General features: G+C 49.8%; 1 protein-coding gene across 3 annotated transcripts in view; it reads right to left on the bottom strand.

Moving 5' to 3' along the window:
* The window catches only part of HIPK2 (homeodomain interacting protein kinase 2), a 201,281-nt gene extending 186,668 nt beyond the window's left edge, over positions 1–14,613 (bottom strand). For all 3 annotated transcript variants that reach the window (XM_021078551.1, XM_021078552.1, XM_021078554.1), the window contains exon 1: positions 14,397–14,613. Coding sequence is in view for 2 of the 3 variants with exons in the window: in XM_021078552.1 (XP_020934211.1) it covers positions 14,397–14,415 (19 nt within the window). In the remaining variant the exon portion in view is untranslated. The remainder of the gene's footprint in view (positions 1–14,396) is intronic.

Below are 19,617 nucleotides of genomic sequence, written 5' to 3'. Positions count from 1 at the left end.
ACACACGGCAGAGGTGGCCCTTCCACCACTGCGCTCTTCTCTCAGACCTGATTCTTCTAGGCCCGCCACTTTATCTTTCAGGAGGATCAACAGAAATCAGTTTCTCAAATGTTAAAACACTTATCAGATTTATTTATTTATTTATTTATTTATTTATTTATTTATGACTTTTTAACCACAGCCACAGCAACTAGAGATCTGAACCACATCTGCGACCTACGCCACTGCTCCCAGCAACGCCGGATCCTTAACCCACTGAGCAGGGTCAGGGATCGAACCCACGGCCTCATGGATGCCTTATTCAGATTTTGATAGAAACAAAGAACATTTACATTTGGGAAAGAACTGGCTTATTTGCAAATTTCACTCTCTTTTCAAGGTAGGGTTGGGAAGACCCTCAGCAGCCTGAGCCCGGTGTGCGAGGGTAGGCGCTCTGGGTGCAGCATAGAGGCTGTCTCAGCTCAGCCAGGTGTGAGTTGCTGAACCTTCCAGGGCCTCCACAGTTCAGCCCAGTGGGGGCAGACCCTACCCTGCAGCATCACCGTGAGGATCTGATGAACTTATGTGCGAAAGCTTAGAGAAGAACTGGCAGCAGCAAGGGCTTGATAAGGGTTTGCTGTTACCATCTTCTCATAACCTTCTTTTAGACGGCTGCATAAGATTATTCTCAGGCATCTGTTTTCGCTGCTCAAATGGGCTCATGGCTTGGCTGCCCTTTACCCTCCTCCACACCAGCGACTGGACTAAGTGCTTCACGCCCACCACCTCATCGGCTCCTACTGGACGGACAGGAGGAAGCGGGACAGCAGAGCCCCAGGGAAGCGACATCAGCGCTCTTGCACGTCAGCCCCACTGCAGCTGCCTCTACTCCAAGAAGGATCCTAGGTCCTTCCTATGAGGGTTAACCCTGTATCTCCTGGCTGAGTGTTGCATACACCACTCCAACTGCTGGCCAGGCCAAGAGCACGCTCAGGTGTCAGCAGGGTTCGAGCCCTGGCTTATGAGACCTTGGAAGTGTTATTTAATATCCATAAGCTTCAATTTCCTCTTCTGTAAACAGAGAAAAATCACAGAGCTATTTAGTTGGTTACTAATAATCTATTATTCCTCTGAGGATGACACCTACCCATTCTGCTCTGGGGCCCCAGTGCCTTGGCGCATGAACTCCAGGCTGGCTGGCTCTGGAGAACAGGAGAGGAGCCCCTGCGTTTACCGACAGGCCCTGGAGAAGATGGGGCCTCAGCCCTCAGACCTGAGGCAGGAAGGCTGGAGGCTGGGTCCACACCAGGACCTGTGGCTTCAGGAAGTCACGGCCAAGAAAGGCTGCCCCGGCAGGTCTGACACCCACGGGCCCAAAGCAAGTGCTCAGCCACGAGGCTCCCACCAGATTCAAAACACGGCCTGCATTCTCATTCTGGATGCATTCCTCTAAAACTGGAGTTTGAGACTAGGAATGCAAATTCTAGGAGCTCCCTTCGAGGCTCAGTGGAAACGAATCTGAGGGGCATCCATGAGGACGCAGGTTCGATCCTTGGCCTTGCTCAGTGGGTTAAGGATCCTGTGTGGTGGTGGGCTGGGGTGTAGGTCACAGATGCAGCTCAGATCTATGTTGCTGTGGCTGTGGTGCAGGCAGGCAGCTGTAGCTCAGATTTGATCCCTGGCCCTAAAAAGACAAAGACATGCAAATTCTCAAGCCCCGCCCTGAACCTGCTGAAACAGAAACTCTGAGGGTGGGGCCCAGGGATTTGTCTCTGCAAGCCCTCCAGGTGAGGGACAGTTTCCAAAGTTTGGAGACACACTCCTCCAAACCAGGTCCCCACACAAGTGCTCCCCAGAGGGAGCTCCCCATGCACCTCCACTCAGATCCTGACCCTGACAAGGAGAACGAGGCAGATGAGCAGCCAAGGTCAAACAAAGTCAAACAAAGAGCAGAGGGTGAGGAGCCTGGCTGGCTGTGGGCAGAAGGGTGGGAGATAATAGGAGGTGGAAGCCGCGGTGAGATGACATCACGGGAGGCCGGCGGGAGAGGCTGTGTGTGTCAATGGCTGAAACACACACAACAGAAAAGCTGCTGGATTTCCTGGGCTCTCTGTCAAGTTTCACTGTAGGAGGAGCAGACTGGTTAGCGAGCTCTCCCCAGCCAGCAACAGGAAATGGGGCAGTTTCATCAACTATGCTCTGTGGAGCAACTCAAAGTACAAGATCAAGGTTGAGAAGGGAGAGAAAGGAGCAGAGGATCCAGTGAGGCAACCACTGGCCGTGACCTGTATAAACCGGAAACATTTCGAGTTGCCTCTGTTGACCAATAATGTCAACCTGCTTTACGAGCAATAAGTCCCCTTAACAGCACTGACCTTAGAACACGGCAACGGGGGCTCTGTCCTGGAACCCCCAACCTCTGAGGTGTCCCCCAGGGTCACAAGGTGTGTCCACTCACAGGCTGGGCACCTGTCCTCCTTCAGCCACCCCTCTGGGGCCCTGGGACCCCAGGAATCCCTACCTAGAAGGCCTTGTGCCTGCCTCCTGGCCTTCGCCAGGCAGGGCCCGTGGTGTACACAGAGGCCGAGCAGGTGGCCAAGGGGCATCCCTAGGTCTGAGGGCATGAGGAAGTGGTTGGAGGCTGGACACACAAACCAGGGGTGGAGCGAGAATGGTTGGGTCGCAGGCCTGGTTTGGCACCGCCCCCCGAAGATTCACCCACGTCAAGTCAAGCCAACCCTCAGTACGAATGGCCCTGAGTTCAAATACTGTGAAGGGCCACTCATGGGGATGGAAGTGCTTCCAAAGGAGGCTGGAGCAGCACCAGACAGAAGGCACACCAACAGGACCCCAGCCAGGCTCAGAGCAGCCTGCTGAAGTCAGGTCACATCAACAGGAAAGAAGGATTCAAACTGTACTTTGGAAAATTAACGTTCTTCTTTTTTTTTTTAAAGCTGCTGAAGGACTGAAAAGTGCTGTGAAACCCATCACAACTGTCCCGGTTTCTCTTCTGTGATTTTTTTTTTTTTGGCAGGGTGGGGGCACTGCTAGGGGTCCAATGGGAGCTGCAGCCACTGGCCTACACCAAAGCCACAGCAACTCGGGATCTGAGCCACGTCTGTGACCTACACCACAGCTCACGGCAACACTGGATCCTTAACCCACTGAGTGAGGCCAGGGATCAAACCCATATCCTCATGGATCCTAGTTGGGTTCGTGAACCACTGAGCCACAAAGGGAACTCCTCTTCTGTGATTTTGCTGGTTTTGTTTCTGTTGTTAGTAAGTAGCTCATGGGGACAAGCTGTGAATTTTCTCAGGGCAACATAAGGAGCAACTTCCCCAGAGAAGACTCTTTAAACACTGGAGCTCAGGGCATGTGGCTTCGCTTTGCTTGGAACAGTGGGTAACAGTCCCTGGGGTGGGGGGCAGAGGGAGAGCTCAGGGAGGCACTGTGGGCAGCAGGGCACCTGGGAGGCCCAGAGCCCAGGTCCCGGCTTTCAGACTCGGGGGAAGGTGAGTGGCTCTGACAGTCCCATGGGGACCATTGCTGAGGAGCTGCTGCCAGCAGCAGGGAAGCTCCTCTTGGGGGTCAGTGCCCTGGAACGCCTGTGCCCAGGGCTAGAGTGGGCATGGGGGTGTCTTGCTCCACCCCCCTCCAACGCTCAAGGTGATGCTGAAGCAGCCGCTTCACCCCTCTGGGCCTCAGCTTCTGCATGTGTCAAAGCAGGATCCGAATGGGCGACGACCTCCCTCCGGTTATACTGAGACCCTGTAAGATCCTGCAATGCCATGAAGCCAGGACATAATGTGAGAGAGTCTAGAGAAAGAAGAGAGTCTTTAGAAAAAAACAGAATACAGCCGTGCCTTGGTAACTGAGTATTGGTCCAAGACCCCTGCGGATACCCAAATCCGAGGATGCATGAATCCCTGGAATAAAACAGCGTAGTATTTGCACATCACCCACGCACATCCTCTGGTATACTTGAAATCGTCTCAAGATTAGTTATAACACCTAATACAATATAAATGCTATGCAGATAGTTGCCGAGCACATGGTAAATTTAAGTTTTGCTGTTTAGAACTCTCTGGATTTTTTTTCCCCCAATATTTTCAGTCCACGGTTGGTTTAATCTATGGATGTGCAAGCTGTGGACACAGAGGGCGGACGTAAATATCTTGGTATTGCTAACACCGCACGCTTCCCTGGTTCAGGCTCACCGCTAAAAGGGGTGGGGAGGTCAGCGGAAAGGAACGAATGTTGGCTGAACCCCCGGGTCACGCTGGCAAGTGTTCTGCATACGCGCCTCCCGCGTGACCCCAACGGCTATGGGCACCCCACGGCGCTCCTGCCTTCCCTCACACCTCGGGGCTCCCAGTCCGCCTCACCCTCTGGCGGCCTCATTCCCTCTCCGACGTCCAGGCCAGGAAGCATTACCTTCTTCAAGCATCATTTTGATTATATTCGTCCCTTCTCCACCCCATAAAATGTCTCTTGAATCAGAACCTGTTTTAAGCCTTTCAGCAACTGATCCCCAGCACTGGTACCCTTAGCTGCTGCTCTGCTCCGGGCTCCCCACTCCAGCCGAGCAAAAATGACTCTGCAAATGAATGCCCTCCTGCGCTCGGCTGGTCCACCGGGTTAAGCTGGCACAAGAGCGCTGCTGTTTCTGTTGTCTCTTCGGACGGGCACACCTCACACCTCACAGATCCCACAAACAGGCTGAGCCACAAACCTGATTTACATACAGCACATCCCCCTCTTCTGGTAACTTAACCCTTTAGGTAACTTAACCCTTTAAGAGGCCTTCAATCTTTCTAGGAGTGAGTCATGGTATAATTAAATGAAAGAGTTTCTTTATTTTAACCATTTTCTAATGGAAACTTTTCTGTAACACATCAGAGAACCCCCCCACCCCCCACGCCGGGTCTCAGTTAACAGAACATAATGAATATCGATTAATCTTTTCCCGATGGTGCGGGTCATGCTTAATGATCACAGCGCTGGAGCTGCCAATGTCTGTGCTTTGGGGGTGTGGGCGGCCCCGAGCCCCCCCCTCCACCGCCACCCCTGAAACACACTTTCCTGCAGAAGCTCCTGCTCTCAGCCCAGATTCTGGTGAGGCGGTGCAGTTACACAGGACTCAGGAGGGTGTAACTCGCCGCCTTTCTGCACAATTTCAAGAACTTACATGCTGCTTTTCGTCCAAGCTCTATAAATGCTTCATTAGAGAAGAAAAAGATCAAACTTCCACATTCACCAACAAACCAGAGTTTTCCAAATCGCATCACCACGTGACTTGGAACAGGATGCCAGACACACACACCATTAAAATCTGCTTCTTTAATTCTACGCAACTAGAAGTTCTATAACTGGCATGATGGATCACCTTTTTACGACATGCCTCTGGGAAGTCAGTGTATATTGTGAATAACGATTCCAGAAGTTGAATCAAAAAGGTAATACTGATAGGGAAGAAACTGGAAAACATTCCAGGGGGGAAAAAAAACCCTTATTTCATCAGGATGCAATCTGTAACTACATGAACCCTAAGGGCTTTTCTCCCCAATACTACGGCAGGTTGCACAGTGATCTTTCATTGAGAACGGACAGCACGATCTGGAGGGAAATACCCTTGTCCACGCACATATTAAACTGCGTTCTTTCTGTGACCGTGAAGGTCTTATAAAGTCTACAGCATTAGCACATGCAAGAGTCAATCAATCTTCATTCTGCTTAAACACAGTGGCATTTAATTAATCAGAACCTACTAGAGCAAAAGAAGTTAGGCAAGAATTGCTAAAACAGACCACTTTCAAAAACACTATAAATCTCTTCAAGGCTGGGTTTAGAAATAAGTGGCCATAAAACCACAAAATTATTTTGCAGTTTGAAACGTTTGCTGCTTTCAAAATTTTTTTACTTCTTTTAATTTAAAATTAAAAAAAAAAAAAGTTTTTGTCTTTTTAGGACCACACCCATGACATATGGAAGATCCCAGGCTAGGGGTAGAATCAGAGCTGCAGCTGCCAGCTTACACCACAGCCACGGCAACACCAGATCCGAGCCATGTCTGTGACCTACACCACAGCTCACACTAAGCGAAGCCGGGGGTGGAACCCATGTCCTAATGGATCCTAGTCAGGTTCATTACTGCTGAGCCACAACGGGAACTCCTTGCTTTTTTTAAATTGGCAACTATTTTACTAGCTACTTTCTAGCTGCAAAGTCACCCATCAGAAAATCGCAAGTTGAATGGCTTTGCCCATCATAACTTTTGCCTTTTCCATTGGCTTTAAACCAGAGATGGAGGAATATGGGCTGCAAGTGTGACCTGCAGTCACTCTCATCAACACCTTGCTTACTCATGGCAGAGAACCTGGAAAACAGGTACCGCTTTCGCTGATTCAGAACCTCTCGAGCATTTGACAAACCGTCCTTCCTAAACCTGGCCGAGCCCATATTACACCAAATTGTCAATTCGTCCATGCACTACATCCTTTGGGGAGTAATTTGACTCTTTTTTTTTTTAATGACTTATGTCAGCTGCATCCTGTCTGTCGGATCTGTTAAGTAAAATAACGAAACAAGGCTCTTAGCCGCAAGGAGAGAGGTGAAATGCAAAGCGATCGCGAAGATTCCAAGGGTCAAGCAGAAGACTGGCATTGCTGGGCCAAGGGATGGTTAGACACAAGCACGTACAAGAAAAATAAAGGCTCACATGCACAGGGGCGAGCACGCCCACGATGAGTCACCTGTCCAGGGCTGCTGTGATGCAAGTTATTACTTAGATGTATTAAAGGGAAGAGTCAATTCCACAGGTACATATGAAGCACCTACTAGGTGTGAGGAACTGCACAGCTACGGAGGGGGACACAAAGATGACTCGGATGTGGTTCTCGCCCTCCAGGGGCTCACAATGAGGCAAGCACCTTGAAGGCGTTTTTCTTGTGCATGGTGGACTAATGAGGCCATGATTACAGGACTGTATTCAATTTTGACCACTACCACTTCTTTTTCAATGCAAGAAACCAGAGAGATTTGAGAGGCAGAGGACACAAGATAGGCTCTGGGAGGAGAAAGCTAGAGACTTAGTTATTATCTTCGAGAATATGAAAGTTTACTTTTTTTTATTGTTATTTTTTTGCTTTTAAGGGCTGCGCCTGTGGCATATGGTAGTTAGTTCCCAGAACAGGGGTCGAATCAGAGCTATAGCTGCCGGCCACAGCCACAGCCACAGCCACAGCCACATGGAATCTGAGCCATGCCTGCGACCTACACCACGGTTCACAGCAATGCCGGACTCTTAACCCACTGAGCGAGGCCAGGGATCAAACCCTCATCCTCACGGATACCACGTGGATTCGTTTCCACTGCACCACAATGGGAACTCCCAACAGGAAAGGCTTTAGAGAAAGAAACCAAGTAAAAGAGAACAGTTTGAATGACAGGAGGCGAGATCTCAGGCCCGCCCAGGAATTTCTTGACAATCAGAGAAACAGAACACTGGAAGTGGTTCTGAAGGAGTTCCCAGGACGGTCTTTTCCTGGAAGAAACGTTCTGGATAAAAATGACAATTCCAAGGTATGGCCATGCATCTTGCGGAAGGCAAGGAACTCATTTCTCCCAAGGTCCCGCTCTGAGCTCATGTTCCAGAGAGGTGAGAGGTGGAGATGAGTCTTCCTCCTCCACAACTGCCTTCCCGGAGGGATCTGCTAACTGACCACCTGATCTATATTCCCACCAATAAGGACCACAAACTACCTGGAATTAAAGATCTCGGCCAGGCAACAACGCCAGGAATGGATCCTCCAACAGCCACCTAAGGTGAATGGGGCCACCGGCCAAATACCCAAACCAGAAAGTCTTTGAGCCACGCATGCGAATAAGAAATGTGCTGCTTTTACAAGGATAAAAAATGTAAGTAATGAAAGAGGAAGACAGAATCTTCTGCCAATAAGAGATGGTAATTTCTTAGAAAATCTACAGGAGGTATTTTCTACATTCAGAAATACTTTTCTGAGGGAACCCTCCTACACTGTTGGTAGGAATGTAAATTGGTACAACCACTATGGAAAACAATATGGAGGTGCCTTAGAACAACTAAATATAAAACTACCAGATGACCCAGCAATCCCACTCCTGGGCATATATCCAGACTAAACCTTCACTGCAAAAGATTCATGCACCCGCATGTTCACTGCAGCACTATTCACAACAGCCAAGACATGGAAACAATCCAAATGCCCGACGACAGATGAATGGATTGAGACGATGTGGTACATACACACAATGGAATACTACTCAGCCATAAAAAAGAACAAAATCATGCCATCTGCAGCAACATGGATGGAACTAGAGACTCTCCAGAGAAAGAGAAATACCATATGATATCACTTATATCTGGAATCTAATAGACGGCACAAATGAACCTATCTTCAGAAAAGAAACAAACTTGTGGACATGGCGAACAGACCTGTGGCTGCCAAGGGGGAAGGAGGTGGGGGAGGAGTGGGAGGGACTGGGAGTTTGGGGTTAGTAGAGGCAAACTATTGCCTTTGGAGTGGATAAGCAATGAGATCCTGCTGTACAGCACAGGGAACCATATCTAATCACTTGTGATGGAACATGACGGAGGATAACGTGAAAAAAAGAATGCGTATAAATGTGTAAGTCACTTTGCTGCACAGCAGAAGTGGACAGAACACTGTAAATCAACTATACTAAAAAATTTTAAATTTTTTAAAAAAAGAAATAAGCTTCTGATTCCAAGTAAAGAAAATATTTCAAGAGAAAATAGAGAAATGGGGGTCTTCCTTTTATACCTCAAGAAACATCAGCATGTAAGAATTTAGAACTGGTGCATGTGAGTGTCCTCGAGCGAACACGTGTGCACACAAACAAGGCATTCCATCTTGAGTCAGACCACAGTCCAATGAGCTCAGGTTTAGTTTTGACTTTCCCTTCCCACCCCCTGAGCTCAAGGTCAGGGACCCTCCATAAACTTTTGTTAAATGGATGCTTTAAAGAAGTGCCCTGCTTATAAAACAGGGGTGACAGTGCCTACTTTGCGGATCTGTTAGGAGGACAAGTGAATCCATGAGGGTAGAGGGTGGGGCACAAACTAGGTGGGGTCTAAATCACAACTACTGCCATGAACATCAGATATTTTAGTTTTTTTTCTGTGTGTGTTTGTGTCTTTTTGCCCTTTCTAGGGTCACACCTGCAGCATATGGAGGTTCCCAGGCTAAGTGTCTAATGGGAGCTGCAGCCACCAGCCTACACCACAGCCACAGCCACACAGGATCCGAGCCACGTCTGCCACCTACACCACAGCTCCTTAGCCCACTGAGCAAGGCCAGGGATCGAACCCACAACCTCATGGTTCCTAGTCGGAGTCGTTAAGCACTGAGCCATGATGGGAACTCCACTTTAGGTTCTTTTAGAGGAAAAATCAAGACCTTCTCCTCCCCTCAACAGGTTCCAGCTGTATGAAGTGGAACTATTCTGCATTTGGGCCTTTCAAGTTCACACTCCATCGGAGGTTATGCAAAGTCTGCTGGCATTATTCTGCACCTCGCCTTTGACAGCAACCTGAAGAGCCTGAATTGCCATTAGAAGACTACCAGAAAGCACTGGCAAATGACACTTTCAGAGAACAACAAAAAAATACTCATGTATCACACCCTCTTGATCATCGCTACTTTGTTCCATATAAACCTCAAAGGTGGGTTCCTTTAAGCTTCGTCTCTATGGGAGGAAGGAAGAGAGAAACATAAAAAACAAAACATGAAGCACACGAGCAGCTGTAACTTGCATAAAGCGCCAAATTTTCTTTTGCAGGAAAATGATGTTTGACGACGCATCGCTCCAGACCCTGGCTCGTGGTTGAGTGGGTGCCTCCCCTCGGAGGAGGCCCTTGGTACTAACCCACCTCTGGGCGCTCCCTTGCCTGGCCTGCTGCCTGGGTTACGAGTGGATCCTGATTAAGGGCAAAGATTATCTTTCATACTTTGGGATACTTTCCCAGAGGCGCAGCTGCAGCCCCTGTGGCTCTGTTCTAAAGGTTTGTTGCCTCATTTTTAAAGTGGCAAAGAATGTGCCACCAGAGAAGAGAAATCCTCCATCTGAAACCAGCAGAAGCTCGGTGGGAAGAAGGAATCTGGAAAGGTCACCCAGGGGGTCAAAAAAGGCTCTTTCTTCTGCGGCCACAGGGGGTTTATTATTGCTGCTGCCCAAACTGGAAAAGGAATAGCAGGAGATTAATAATTGAAATGTTGCTATTATTGGTTTTCTAAACTATTTGTGGGTTATTCTTTCCCTGGAGTCATTACGCCTATAAGCAGCTCAAAAGATAGAGGGATTTAACACGTACTGAGAAAAAGCCTATACAGCTGGGCGCTTTAACATATACTTGTTTCCAATGGAACCCTAGCACAATCTAATAAGGCTTAAAAAAAAAAAGCAAAAAGCTCCCAGAAGTTAAGTAACACACCCAAAACCATACCCCAGATTTCTCTGACTCAAGTACTATGCCACACTGCCCAGGATTGGGAATAAAATTAGTGAGCCTTGATGTGCTACATAAAGATGGAGAAAAAGAAAACAATATTTATACCTCCCCATTTTTAAAATATAAAACATAAACCCAGGACAAGATATTTTTGAACATGTGTCATCAAATTCTTTTAATGGAGGATGATTCAGAATCCATTTCTTGGTAGGTGTCTTCAGGCCCAGCTGATGACAGCCTTCAGCATGACAGTTTTGGGAAGTCTGACTGTGTGAGCCAGCCCTGGTGGACACGGCACAGCTCAGGTTCAGAGGAACACGGTGAAGGTGGAATTTAGGGTCCTCTATCCGGACCTGTGGCCCTACAGACCTCTGTGGTTGGCCTTTGCACTGTGTATTGGAAAAAGCTTTGTTAACAAGTTGGTGGAGTAAACACAATCGCAAGGGGAATGTTTAACCTTCTAAAGAAAATAAAACTTCTTTATTTTTAGAATTTTAGAATTCTTTTTTAAATTTTTTTATTAGTTGATTGACAATGTTCTGGGTCACTTTACAGCAGACATTGACAATCATACATACATATATATATATATTCTTTTTCTCACATTATCCTCCAGCACGTTCCATCACAAGTGATTAGATATGGTTCCCTGTGTTATACAGCAGGATCTCATCGCTTATCTACTCCAAAGGCAAGAGTTTGTATCTACTAACCCCAAACTCTCAGTCCATCCCACTCCCTCCTTCTCCCCCTTGGCAACCACAAGTCTGTTCTCCACGTCCATGAGAAGGTTCCTTTTCTATAGATAGGTTCATTTGTGCCATATTATTAGATTCCAGATATGTGATAGCATATGGTATTTGTCTTTCTCTTTCTGACTTACTTCCCTTAATAGTCTCTAGTTCCATCCATGTTGCTGCAAATGGCATGATTTTGTTCTTTTTTATGGCTGAGTAGTATTCCACTGGGCATATGTACCACATCTTCTTAACCCATTCATCTCTCATTGGACATTTAGGTTGTTTCCATAAAATAAGCCTTTTTAAAGAAGTTTCACTTGATGGGTACCAAGCCACTGAAAATGAACGTGCTATTTATAAATCTATCCTTAAAAGTAAGTCATGGAAGACCGATTACACTTTCCTACCCATTAATTCACTTTCCTACCTATTATCAGACTTACCCTGCACAAAGGGAGTCTTTCTCTCTAAATACCTGGCAATTCCAAATGTTCCGCCAATGCACTGGGGCCCTCATGTCAAATCCCAACCAGGGGCAACTATACCCCCATTTAGAGAAATAAGTACATCCCCAAATTCCAGCTGAAAGGCCTGACTTGTCATTATTTATTCTTCTCTGGAGAAGAAGCCCATGTTCAATCTTCCAGGAGCTTGAAAGCTATTAGAAATCACTCTTCTGGGACAATTCCTCAGGAAAAGCCCTGCTCCTTCAGCACACACACAAGGAGTCCATGTGCTCTGCTGGGGATCTGGTAAAAATCAGGTTCACTAAATCCAATGCTTGTCGCCAAGGAGGGAAAAAGGAGGTCACTGGAGTCTTAGAGGCACTCAACACAGGAAGCGAATGTGGGTTCCAGCAACACGATGTTTGACGACAGAGGTCATCCGTCTGTTTTAGAGCATGACCAACGGTCTCTTTCCACAAAGCCCCAGGGGCCTAGGCTTGTGCAGAGGAATGCTGGACTGGCTCAGCAGGGGTGAGGAGGCAGACTAGGAAAAGAACTACCGAGCTGTGCAGAAACTCTCGCAGAATCGAAGGGCACAAAGCACAGGATTAATGAAGACAGCACACAGAGAAGACCAAGGGGGACCTGGGGTTGACGGAGGTGACCACGGAGGTCACCCGGGACACAGAAGGCAGGTTTGCAAATAACAACAGGGAGCTCCCGAGACCTTTGAGATCGGTGCTGATTCTTAAGCCACAACACCTTACTCACCCACAGGTCTTGATCCGGAGTCCTGCGCTAAAAGAACACTGTAGGAAGGACAGGAGTGCCAAGTGTTGGCCTCCGAGGTATTTAGAATGAAAGGAACACGAAGGGAACCGCACGGTTCCCAAGACGGCTTTCGACAAAGTTGACAAAATACAACCCAACCGGCATCCCCGGCCCCCCTGTGAAAAGGAAAGCAGCCGTCTACTCTAGTTACAAATTCAATGCCAAGTTCCTTCTCCAATGCTCACCCAGAGTGTCCAGCAGAGGGAGTCTCAAAGAGGTACTTAATAAAGAGAAAATTGTTTCATTTTAACACTCCATAGACAGTGGGAGCATTGACTGTAGCCCCCTCCCAGAGACACAGGCGAACAATGAACGCCGACCGGGTCCTCCTAGCATGTTCATAGAGCCACCGGCATGCTCCATCCTGTGTGGTGGAGTGATCAGAAATTTCGTTTTGTTTTGTCGAATGGTTAAATGGACCTTGTGTTCTTCAGAATCAGAGAGGAAAGCCCCTGGAATAACATCTCTCTGTTGCCTTCTAAACAGGCCCCTTTGTTTCTAGGAGAGTCTGAAAAAAAATATTTACAGTCCATAGGTTATTTACAGCCTTGTTATCCAGGGCCTGACTGGTAACTTTATTCCATCCAGAACCCTAATTCATCTGGAGCCCTGGAACTAATAACGGATTTTCTTTTCAGATAAGTTTTTTTTTTTTAATCTCCCTTTATAACAGCGAGAAAACTATTAATGTGCTCCCTGTCTCACTGGCCACGAATGTTCTCTGGGTTTATAAAAGAATTAAAAGCCCCTCTCCTTGCCCCTCCTCTGTTCCCCACAAACCCTTGCCCTTCTCATTTGCTATTTCATCCACAGAATATCTGAACAAAACCGAAAGAAAGCCAGATGGACTGACGCTAAAAGTATGTAAAGGCTGCTATTTCCATGATTTCATGAGAAAAACATTTTCACGATGAAAAGGACTGGAAAAAAAAAAAATCAGGCACCCTTTGGTTCAAAATTCCTCGTACTACAAGCACACACATACAAAAAACACACCGAAGTGTAAAAACTTAGTTGATTCCGGTTTGATTTCGGGGTGGAAGCTGACAGAACTGACTGAAGAGAAACGAAAGAGTGCAGGGGAAACGCGGTGCTTCTGCCTTCCGTTCTTTTCTTTCTTCCTAAAGACAGATCAGATCAGAAAAAGCACCCAACGCCAGGTGAAGGTGCACGGCGCAGGTTTACCCAGATCCAGCGAGACAAACCTCCTGGCTGCCTCCCCGACCTGAAAACCTAAACTACATTCTCCCTTACACACGCTGCTGCGGGCAGATTTTAGCCAATTTCATTGTTCTGCCTGGGTCTGAAATGGACTTTTTCCCTCTCTCTCCCCCTCTCATCACCTAACCCGGTACATTCCGATCCGACAGCCCCCCCAAAACCAGAGGCTGGCGAAGAATAAAGGAGCGTGGGGTGGGAATGGAGGGAAATGGAAGGGAGCTGTGAGGACAGAGTGGAAAGCAGATCATCCGAAAGGTAATTTTCTCGCGGGGGGGTGGGGAGGAAAGCTACAGCGCATCACCTTTATTTATTACAAATAAATAAAAAGCACCGTCATGGATCGGTCTTTGCCCCGGCGCCCCCTCCCAATATCTTTTCTTCGGGCACTAGCCCACCCTCGCACCCCACCCCCCCGCCTCTTTCTCCACCCTGGAAATTAGATCTGTTCGATTCCGGAGCCCGGTCGTTCGCCGGGCAACGGAGGGGGCGGCGGGGAGGGGGCGGGCAGCCGGTTCGAGCCCCGGGGGTGGGGCGCGGAGGCCGGGCGCCCGGGGGCTGCGGGCCGGGGGCTGCCTGGCGAGGGGGCCGCGGGCAGAACAAAGCTGCGGGGGCCGCGGCGGCCGGGCGGCGCGGGGCGAACGGGGCCGGCGGGCCGGCGCCCCTTACCTTCGTACACGGGGGCCATCGGGGCCGGGGTGTCCGCGATTCATGGCAACGGAGAAGGGAACGCGGCGCGCGAGCTCGGCCCCCCCAGCCTCAGTCGGAATCTGCCATCTTGAGCCTGTGTCTCCGCTCTCGGCGCAGCCGGGGCCGCCAGCGCCCGCATCACCGCCTCACTTGGCCGGCGCCGGGGGAGGGGGCCGGGCGCCGCCGCCGCCGCCGCCGCCGCGGCCCGGGCCCTGCGCGGGGCTCCGGGGCGGCCGGGCGGGCGCAGCGGCCGAGGCCGAGGGCCGAGCGGCCGCGGCCCCCGAGCGGGTCCGCGGTGGGGCGGGAGCCGGGGCGGGCAGCGCGCGGCCAGTCCCCGGCCGGGGCTCAGCTCAGCATGGCTGTGTGTGGGGGCTTCGGCAAAAGTTGCACGGGAGGCGGAGGAGGGGCGGGAGGAGCCGGGGGAGGGGCGGGGGCGGGGGCGGGAGCGGCGGCCGAGCGCGCGCCAGCGAGCGAGCCGGGGAGCGGAGTCCGCGCGCAATCGAGCGCCGATGGCACGGATGCGAGGCGGGGAAGGCCGAGCGGAGGGCAGGAGCCGGCCGGGGGGTGGGGTGGGGGCGCGGATTAAAGGAAGCCGGGCCGGCGAGGGAGGGCGGCGGTGCGCACCCTTGGATTCTGATTGGCAAAGGAGAGCGGGCCCGCAGGGGCGGCCGCCGCCGAACTTTGCGTGTGCGCGCCGGCTGGGCGGGAGGGGCTGCCCTGGAAAGGGAGCCCCGGCCGGCGGCGTCTAGCCGTCGCGCACCTGGCAGGCGCTGCCCGGGGTCGGGGCGCGGGGGCGGGGGGAGGGATGAATGGAGCAGGGGGCGCCCGCCCTCCCCCGGGGGGGCGGGAATGCGAGAGTGGAGGAGCTTTTCAAATCCCGACGAGGTCGGAGATGCAGAAGCCATGCCGCGCTCGCTTAGGGAACGCAGGGTGGTCGCTGGATTCCTGCGGGAATCTGCTTCCGCCCTGTCCCCTCGGCCACGGGGTCCGGAGGGCACTCCTCCCCGCGCCTATCACCTGGGCGGGTGTTCCACCGACTTCCTCCCAGGCCCCTGCCTTCCTCAACACTCTCTCCCTTCAACTCTACACTCTCCAGACTCTCCGCAGCCCGGAGCCTCGCCAGTGCACTCCTGCGGCTTCGTCTTGGATTCTTTGGTAGATGCCCTGCCATCGCCCCCCACCTAAGACCTGAGTCTCCTCTTAGCCAGTGTTTTAAAAACTGTGGGTCGTGACGCATTAACTGATCAAGAAAGACATTCAATGGATGGCAATCAGCTATTTAAAATAATCAAACGCACTAGAATAGAAAATATTAGACCCCACTGCCCGTAGTAAGAGTAACTATTTGTTTCATAAACCTTCTGTTTTCAGTTATCCATACTGGACAACGATGTAAGTTGTATTTCCCTCTCCGCGTCAGAGGACTCAAAAAAGTTTAAAATCTGTATGTCGGGGGTTACAATAATGAAGGAACCCATTGTCTTCCCACTACCTCTTATCCTTCCCAACCTCCATACCCTGTGACAACCTTCTCCCCCCAAAATCCCCGAAGCCTGTTCACACACTTACCTAGTTTTGTTAGTTGCACATCATTTCCACCCCCACCCGCCCACCCCCACCAGCCTTTGCTCAGGATGACCTTGGACTTTCCCATCTATCCTCCTTGCCTCTGTCTTCTGTGCTACAGCTTCCACCACTGCGCTTAGCCTAATGTCACTCACATGTGCGGAATCCTAGACTACCATGGCTAACAGGGGCCTCAGAGATAGTCTGTCCCCCCACCCAACCCTTTTAAAATAGAAAAGATGAGGCCCAGGGAAGTGAAGTATATTGCCCAATGGTATTAAGTCTTAGGGTTAAGCTCTCAACTCCCACTCTGGTGTTCTTTGCTTCATACCATTCATTCATCCCTTCCGTCTATCCACCTGCCACCTTCATCAGGTCTTAGCCCAGTTTACCATAACACACGGTTTTGTTTTTGCTTTTGTTTTTTAAGTGTTTGGCTACATCCATGCCGTGTGGCGGTTCCAGGGCCAGATCCTGAGCCCTTACAGAGATAACACCATGTAGTTATGCTATAGTCCACGGCGGCGGGGGGGGGGGGGGTTCACACAGTTCTGACCATGCCACACTCCTGCTAATACCCTTGAAAGAGTCAACCTCTGGCTATAGGACCGAGTTGCCCAGCTCCTTGGCTCTTATTCAAGAAAGTCAGGTTCTGACTTTCCAAGCACATGAGTTCAGCAAGTCACTGCCTCTCCAGCCAAACTGGTTTACTCGTGGTCCTCTGCCAGCCTTGGCCAGCTGTGCCTTTGTGCCTTTGCCCAAGCTGCCACTCTCCCACCAAGGAAGCCTTCTCCATCTTCTCTCCTTAACCAGATTCCACCTGTGTCTGGTCTGACTCATTTCCTCCACAAAACAGCCTGAGGTCCCACCAGATAAAAAGAGACCTCAGTTCAGCTCTCTGCTGTTTCACTCAGTAGCTATGTGAACTTGGTCATATTATCTAACCTCTCTGAACTTCAGTTTCTGCATCTTGATTATAATGAGAATAGTAGGAGTTCCTGTCGAGGTTCAGTGGTTAAAGAATCCGACTAGGAACCATGAGGTTGTGGGTTCGATCCCCGGCCTTGCTTAGTGGGTTGAGGATCTGGCGTTGCCATGAGCTGTGGTGTGGGTCACAGACACAGCTTGGATCCCATGTTGCTGTGGCTGTGGTGTAGGCCAGCAGCTACAGCTCCGATTAGACCCCTAGCCTGGGAACCTCCATATGCCATGGGTGCGGCCCTAAAAGAACGAAAAGAAAAAAAATATACAATGAGAATAGTAATAATAACGACGTTCTTCCCCTGTACCTATATGTCCCTGTCGTGACCTTCACCATACAGGTATTATCTCTCTTCCCCTTTGCAGTCATAACTAGTGGCACTTTCTGCAGTGATGGAAATGTAACCATTTGTGGCTGTAGAGCATATGAAACGTGGCTGGTGTGACAGAGGAACTGAAATTTTCATTTTAGTTAATTTTAATACCGACATATGGCCAGTAGCTACCATCATGGCTAATGCATCTCTAAACTCTAAGCTCAACAGGGGCAGAACCCATCTTGCTTGGCATTATATTCCCAGCAGTGGCACATGGTAGCTACTGTGCAAATATTTGTTGGATGAATAATAGCTACCATTTATTGCGTGCTCCCTTGTGCCAAGCACAACACCAAGAACTCGGTGTAACTTACTTTTGTACAGTACTTCCTACAGCCCAGAGGTGAGATTAGATGAGAGTCAGAGTTCGTAAAGAGGGCTGGCAGATAGTAAAAGGTGACTGTTATTATCACAAAAACTTCCCTGTGTCAGAGTTCCCACTGTGGCGCAGTGGAGGTGAATCTGACTGGTATCTGTGGGGTCGCGGGTTCCATCCCTGGCCTTGCTCAGTGGGTTGAGGACCTGGTGTTGCCATGGGCTGTGGTGTGGGTTGCAGACACAGCTCGGATCCCACATTGCTATGGCTGTGGCATAGGCTGGCAGCTGCAGTTCTGATTGGACCCCTAGCCTGGGAACTTCCATATCCTGCAGGTGTGACCCTAGAAAAGAAAAAAAGAAAAAGAAAAAAACAAAAAAACAAAAAAAAAAAACCCTCCCTGTGACCAACTGATTTTCCTCTCTTCTTCCTCTAGGCTTACTGAAGAGCTTCGGCCTGTCACACACTCTCTGTTGTCCCCTGCCCACCGCAGCCTCAATGGTGACTCACCTCTTCTGTGGCAGTGCCCTGTCCCCACAACTGGGTTGGCAGCATCTTGGGGCAAGGTCCATGGCCCGCTCCTCTGGATGGCCCTTGGCTCAGGACTTGCACTGACTGAGGCTTAGTAATTGCCTCTAACTTTGTTCCCTCTGCTGGTTAGCCATGAGTGGTTCTAGGCAGCCTCACTGATATAGCTCCTCTGTCCCCCCAAGATTCACATGTTGAAGTCCTGCTCCCCAGAATGTGACTGTGTTTGGAGATGGGGCTCTTTAAGGAGGTAATTTAGTTAAAAGGAGGTCATTCGGGTGGATGCTAATCCGATATAACTGGTGTCCTTATAAGGAGAGAATTAGGACAGAGACACACAGAGGGGGGACCTCGTGAAGACCCGGGGGAGGAGGCCAGCTGCAAACCAAGGACAGGGATCTTGGAAGAGAGCAACTCTTTGTGTATGTGTGCGTGTGTTTGCCTTTTCTAGGGCCGCTTCCCGTGGCACATGGAGGTTCCCAGGCTAGGGGTCGAATCAGAGCTGTAGCTACTGGCCTATGCCAGAGCCAAAGCAACGCAGGATCTGAGCCACGTCTGCGACCTACACTACAGCTCACAGCAACACCGGATCCTTAACCCTCTGAGCAAGGCCAAGGATTGAACCCACAACCTCATGGTTCCTAGTCAGATTTGTTAACCACTGCGCCACAACAGGAACGACCTGAGAGCAACTCTTTTGATGCTTTGATCTCAGAGCCTCTGGTTTTATATATATATATATATATATATATATATATATATATATATTTTTTTTTTTTTTTTTTTTTTTTTGGTCTTTTTGGGGCCGCAGGTCACAGCTCACAGCAACACCGGATGCTTAACCCAGTGAGCGAGGCCAGGGATCAAACCCACAGTCCTCATAGATACTAGTCAGATTTGTTTCCTCTGTGCCACAACAGGAACTCCTAAATTTCAGTTCTTAAAGTCACTCAGTCTGTGGTATTTAGCATGGCAGCCCAAGCAAGCTAATAAACCCACACAGAAGGTAAATTAAAGTGAAGAAAGGTCACTTTGTCAGCTGAAAACACCTTGAGGATGGCCTCCATCCCACAGGAAGGGGACCATCTCGGGCATGGAAATGGATTCTCATGAAAGAACAACGTGGAACCAGACGGACAATCCCCCCATCTCCTCTTCAGACCATCATGACTAAAGCTGACCTCTGTGAGGCACAACTTCAGTCAAAAACATTGAGCTGAGCCAACACACTTGTCATCATATAGATGGGAAGATGGTATTTAAATGAATTTAAATGTGTTTCTTTGAATTGTCAGATTGAGACCCCTGATCTGTCTTCTGTCCCTCCGGTGAGTGCAGTCAGGTGAGAGCAGAACATACACCCCACAGAGAAATGCCACCAAGGGAGTCCATGAGAGCAGGGTTGAGCAACAAGAGTTACATAACTGCCTTT

This window comes from Sus scrofa, chromosome 18, assembly GCF_000003025.6.
Source record: "Sus scrofa isolate TJ Tabasco breed Duroc chromosome 18, Sscrofa11.1, whole genome shotgun sequence".
Taxonomy (NCBI): domain Eukaryota; kingdom Metazoa; phylum Chordata; class Mammalia; order Artiodactyla; family Suidae; genus Sus; species Sus scrofa.
Note: the sequence above shows the minus strand (reverse complement) of the source record. Positions and strands in the feature narration are given on the sequence as shown.